Below are 6,108 nucleotides of genomic sequence, written 5' to 3'. Positions count from 1 at the left end.
TTGGGATTACAGGCATGAGCCACTGCCCTCTGCCTTACTCTAACATTTTAAGTACCCATCTATGCACAAGAGCTGTGCTATTTTTACTTTATATTGCTTTTATCTTCCATTTGTGTCTACTTCAGTGAATCCTGGAATTCTTCCTGTTTCTCATCACCTTAAGCACTATCACAACTCCAGTTCAAAAGTAATGCTCCCAACAATTTGCTTAACTTTGATAAACCTGCTATTAAGTTGTCCCATCCCCTAAACCTATAGTAACTCACTGATACTACATGCCTAACAGATGAAAAATACCTTAGCACACCAGATACATATGTTTTTAAAACCGAAACATTTATTGTGTGACTAATTGTTGAAATTCTTAAGAAGAACTGGATGCCGCAACAGCTGCCCTCTTGGGTTTAGGTGTTGTTCCTTCACGGAATCCATGCCTGCATCATGTTAAAAACAAAAACAAGTTACTCCAGCAATACCAATGTGTAATTTTAATTTTTGTTAAATAGATTTGAATGAGCTTATCTCAGTTAAATGCTGAAATCAACTTTGCATTCATAAGTTCAGACATTTTTTTTTTTTTTTACATCACTGATAAGCTGCTACGTGCCAGTATTTTTGTTAACCAAGTTATCTGAAAATGGTTCCTTCCACTAGAAGATAGATTACTTTCCCTTGGCTAAGAAAAAACATGTTTAATAGCAGACATTTTCTAAACTGTGTAACTAAGAGCTTTTCATTTTAACTTAACAATAGCTACTCCAAGAAAAGTGCACTATTATTTCCCTTTAAGGATGAGCCAATTGAGGCACAAAATCTTCTTTTAAAGTCTGGCTTCAGTTCATGCTCTTAACTCTCATGTTATGCCAGCAGACCACTCAACACTAAGCCCATACAAACATATGATTTTAAGTGCAGAAAAAGTCTCCTCAGTATATGAACAACATACACACAATAAGAAGGGTACCAACAAAGTCCCCAAATGCCTCACAACCTTTAAAAACTGGATACTCTGGAAATTGGGTAGATAGAGGCCAGGGATTCTGCAAAACATCCTATTTTGAAAGGGCACCCCCCTCCCCACAACAAAGAATTATCCAGCTCAACATATCAATAGCTGATAATAGCTAAAATGGAACACAATAACGGAAAGAGCACAAACTTTAAAATGAAGCTGGCATCACTTTCAATCTCAACTAAGACCTCAGATGGGTTCACCTTAGAAACTACTATTAAAAAGCAAGCTCTCAGCTGAGTGGGCTGAGATTCTGCATTTCAAACTCCAAAGCCCAGACTGTTGAGCAATAAGAGCCCAAGTTATCTTTCTATGCAAGCAGCAACACCAATCACCATTTCCACAGACTTGCCCAAAGCCACAAAACTGAAGGATGAACTAGGCAAGCCCGAATCCAGAGCTTACACTGTCTTAACAAATTCTGATGCCAATTAAAGCAAGATGAAGGTATTCCTACTAAGTATCAACATTTGGAAAAGTACTAACATTCCTTGGGAGTCTAGCCCAAGGAATGCTCCAGACAGCTAGCACAGACTACTGTTTACAGAAAGGTTGCCAATAAAATCCAAGTTAACTGATCTCAAGGCTATGGTAGCAAAAAGTAGTTTCCAACATGCCATCCCCATTATATATACTATGGTCCTTTCACATTCACGTGAGTAAACACAAGAGTTATTACTCAAGCTCATGGGGCCAATTATGATCGCAGCATACAAACTGTACCTGAATCTGCGGTATACAATTTTTAGGTGCCTCATCCGACCAGTCCCGGTGGTATTTCGTCTTTTAGCTTTGGCACTCCAGTTATCTACAAGAAAAGTTCAGATGAAGACGCCAAGTGAAGTTTTCCCCTCACCCCCTGTAGGCACTGTAAGCCAGTGCGAGTTTTATCCCACTACACCGACATATACACAGTCACAACTTGTACTTGAGACCCCCCCCAAAAAATTCAAACCCAAGGCCCCACTTATGCGCAACGGGAACACTTACACTTTCTCTTGCGCTTGGCAGGGTAGCCACATTTGCCACAGGTCGACTTCTGAAGGTGGTAGGCCTTAGAGCCACAGCGGCGGCACAGCGTGTGCGTCTTATTGCGTCGCTTTCCAAACGATGACGTTCCCTTCGTCTGCAGATGAAAGTAAACAATTCGGAAACCTGGCCATCTCTATAGGTATTCCGGCGTTTTCAGGGCAATCAACTACTGACAGAATTTAAAGACAACCTTAAAGGCCGAAACTAGGGAAATTTTCAAGTCTTCCACAGATGCCAACTCAAGAGACCACTACGAGCATTTCACGTTATCTGAAAGTCCTCCGCAAGAGTTGCTGTGTTCTAATATCTACCTTGTTATCTTTTTTTTTTTTTTAAAGGCACGAGGTAGAAGACGGGAGAATTGTGATTTTCCTGCCTACCCCAAAGCCTAAGGACTGCTGACAGGTACCACCAATGAATTCCTCTGCTGCTACACAGGCAAACGCTTCTTCCCTAACTTCTTCTATCAGATGTTAGAGCCGTGCGGGGTCAGACCAAAGCGAGGGATATAGTGTGGCTCCAGCTCCACGACTACGGGCTCGGTCTCTCAGATTCCAATCAAAAGGCATTCTTCTGGTTCTGGAGGGCCACCGCAACCCCCTGTCCTATCCACCCACTCCTCTACTCCAGAACCTTGCCGGACCCCCAAAGACACCAGGCTGCGCGCCACAGGAGATGAGGATGCAATACGATTCAGAGATCCCCTGCAAACAACTCACCATCTCGCTTCTGCGGCCGAGACCAGAGAGGCCGGAAAAGAAGGCACTTCCGCTATATCGCGCTCAGACGCTTCCGCTCAGAGAAGTACTTCCTGCGGAGCGCGGTGCAGCGTTCTCAAGCGTCCGTCGCCTCAGTGTTGGTGGGGCCAAGAGGAATAGGAGGAACCAGCCCGGGCTAGTCAAGTATCAGCGCCGGGCTAGCGGGCGGGGTTTCCAGCTTCTACGACCGGATGTTCGTGTCCTCGCCGAGAGTACTACTCCGCTTTTCGTGCGGTGGTGATATTACTGATCGGTTCCGCGCGCTCGCAGTCACATCTGTTGCGTTTGCAGTCACATCTGTTGCCACATCGTGGGTTCTGGTCCTAAAACTCTTAGAGAACCTGGTAGGTGTGCGGGACTGGCCCAGCAGTACCCGCGCCCACTCTGCGCCCCCGCCAGTTCTGCTAGCACGTAGTGACCGGTGGAACTGGGATCTTTAGGCTCCTCCTCACTGTGGGTAACGAAAGCTTTCGGTTGACCCTGACTCTCACTGCGAGAGTCGCTGGGAGCACAGAGGCACGGACTGATCTCCGAGGGACATTTAAAGGGAGAGGCGAGCCGGGCTCGGTGGCTCAGCCTGTAATCCCGCGCCTTTGGGAGGCTGAGGTGAGTGGATTGCCTGAGCCCGCGGGTTCGAGACCCACCTGGGAAACTTGGCGAGACCTCATCTCTACAATAAATCAAAAATTTAGCTGGGCATGGTGGCACACGCCTGTGGTTCCAGCTACTTGGAGGCCGAGGTGAAAGAACTGCCTGAGCTCAGCAGATCCAGGTTGCAGCGACCTTGAGCATGCCACTGCACTCCAGCCCGGGTAACAGAGTGAGACTCTGACTCAAAAAAGAAAAGAAAAATTGTGAGAAGGGTCTCATTGGGCTACAATCAAAATTTCAACAGAGCTGCTTTCCTTTCTTGGAAGCTCTAGGGTAGAATCTGTTTTCTTTCTTTTTGTCAGCTTCTAGAGGCTGCCCAAACTCCTTGGTTAATTGCCTTCTTGTGCCTTCAAAGCCATACAGTAGTTCCCCCCCTTTTCTGTTTGGGATAAGTTCCAAAACCCCTTAGAGGATGCCTGAAACTGCAGATAGTACTGAACATTATTTATACTGTGTCTTTCCTATACATACATATCGATGATAAAGTTTGATTGTGAATTAGACTTAGTAAGAAATTAATAATAACCAATAATAAAATAGAACAATTACAACAATATACCATAATAAAAGTTATGTGAAGTGATCTCTCGCTGTCTCTCAAATTATTGTATTGTGCTGCACACATTACTTTTAGACCATATTGACCATAGGTAACTGAAATCCTGAAACCTTGGAAAGCAAAATTTTGGATAAGGGTCAACTACTGTAGTTTGTCTCACATTGTATTTCTCCTTCTTCTGCCTCTGTCTTCTACCTTTAAGGCCCCTTGTGATTACATTGATCCCATCCAGATAATTTTCTCATTTCAATGTCAGCTAATTATCAACCTTACTTTCATCTGCAATTTTAATTATTCTTTGCTATGTTACCTAATTTGTTCACAACGTTACAGTCTGATCCAACAACTGCTTCCCTCATAGTCAATCAAATGCGAGAGGCAGAGAGCTGAGAGAAGTAGGGGGCTTTATTTTGATACCATGGGATCAGGGAACAGGCTGTGTATCCACGAAGAACCTTTGGGCAGTTTTCATACAGTATAGCAAAGCAGGCAGCATCTTATCTATCTCAGCTATTGATTAATAATGACTACATGTCTTGTGACTATTACTCATTTTCTTTTTTCTAATTTCTGTTTAGACCCCCTACGAAGTTGCTGACATAAACCAGTGTTTAGATTACATCAATTCTGCCATTCTAAGTTACAATTACTTTGAACAATTTGGGGCTGCTTACTTTTCAGTTGTTTACAGTCTTTTGCTTATTCTGGGAGTTCTGGTTCACAAGGCTTAGTTAATAAAAAGACATGAAAGAAAGTAGTTGTCATCTAGAGATTAAGGGAACGGATAATTCCTGGGTTGTAGGGATTTTCAGCAGAGCCCATTTCTTATCAAGGTCTGGTGAAGGCTTTTCCAGGGATGTGCAGTTTCTTGCATCTCTTGCTTATGGGGGACTTGATGCATATGGTTGTGTTTCCTTCAGTACTAGCAACTGTTACTAGATTCAAGGGCAGTAAAGGGGGAGAAAAACCTGTGCATTTTTTTTTTTTTTTTTGAGTTGGAGTCTCACTCTGTCACACAGACTGGAGTGCAGTGGCCGCTCCCGGCCACCGCAGCCTCGACCTGCTGGGCTCTGGCGATCCTTCCGCCTCAGCCTTCCAAGTAGGCGGAATTACAGGCATGCGCTACCACACCCAGCTGATTTTTTTTTTTTTGATTTATTGTAGAGATGAGGTCTCGCTGCCCAGGCGGGTCTCGAACCCGCGGGCTCAAGGCAATCCGCTCACCTCAGCCTCCCAAAGGCGTGGGATTACAGGCTGAGCCACCGAGCCCGGCTTACCTGTGCATTTTTAAATTCAAGCAACTTCTATGTTTAGCCCAACTCAGCTACAAAGAAGGTTTTCCCATACAAGCTTGTTAAGTCTTTTCTAAATGACCGTTGTAATACAACCAAAATGGCCTCTTTTTAGCCTGCAACAACAGGTCGTGGGGATTAGGACATAATCTTTGGTGGTGGAGGGAGAACTGGGGTATGTGTGGGGGTGTAATATTCTGCCTACCGCCAGGGCTATTAGAAATGAGGAGAGTGTAGAATGACTAGGACAGGTGTCAACCATTGAGGAGGCAAGCAGACAGACACTATGTGAATGTTTTTACCCCAAGACACTCCCAGAATTGACATGGGAGATAGAGAAATGCTTTACCTCCTCTTCCTAAGTGTGAGGCAATTGTTTTTGGTGCACTCGAAAACGTAAATTTTCCCCTGGTCAGATAAATCCTCGGCTCTCTAGAGGTCTATGAAGCCTAGTTAGAACCTCTAGGTTTCTACAGAATTGCTTAGGTTTAAGTCAGAAATAGACAACTTCTGAAACAGATGATCTAAGGTTGTTAGCCTGGGCATTCACTCTCTGACTTTTGCTTTTTAGTGATCATAGAAACTGTGTTAAGTCCTGCATCCATGGTTCTAATATAATTGTCTCTTGGCCACCAGGACTTTGCACCTAGACTGTGGAGAAATATAAGGCCCAAAATAGGGCAGTAACAACTGGGTAAACATTTCAATGAAGGAAACTTAAAATAAGATCTACAAGCCGGGCTCGGTGGCTCAGCCTGTAATCCCGCGCCTTTGGGAGGCTGAGGTGAGTGGATTGCCTGAGCC

General features: G+C 44.4%; 1 protein-coding gene across 1 annotated transcript; it reads right to left on the bottom strand.

Annotated features, from left to right (window-relative positions):
- Positions 1 to 315: 315 nt before the first annotated feature.
- RPL37 (ribosomal protein L37) lies at positions 316 to 2,892 on the bottom strand. Its single transcript, XM_021709751.1, has 4 exons — positions 2,764 to 2,892; positions 2,003 to 2,138; positions 1,736 to 1,820; positions 316 to 434 (listed from the first exon to the last, which is right to left on the bottom strand). Exons 1-4 carry the CDS (start codon positions 2,764 to 2,766, stop codon positions 365 to 367), a joined length of 294 nt encoding a protein of 97 aa, XP_021565426.1. The 5' UTR covers positions 2,767 to 2,892; the 3' UTR covers positions 316 to 364.
- Positions 2,893 to 6,108: the final 3,216 nt, after the last annotated feature.

Source organism: Carlito syrichta, unplaced genomic scaffold, assembly GCF_000164805.1.
Source record: "Carlito syrichta isolate Samal-C Ts95f unplaced genomic scaffold, Tarsius_syrichta-2.0.1 Scaffold279718, whole genome shotgun sequence".
Taxonomy (NCBI): domain Eukaryota; kingdom Metazoa; phylum Chordata; class Mammalia; order Primates; family Tarsiidae; genus Carlito; species Carlito syrichta.
The sequence above is the reverse complement of the archived record's forward strand: the minus strand, read 5'-3'. Positions and strand labels throughout refer to the sequence as shown.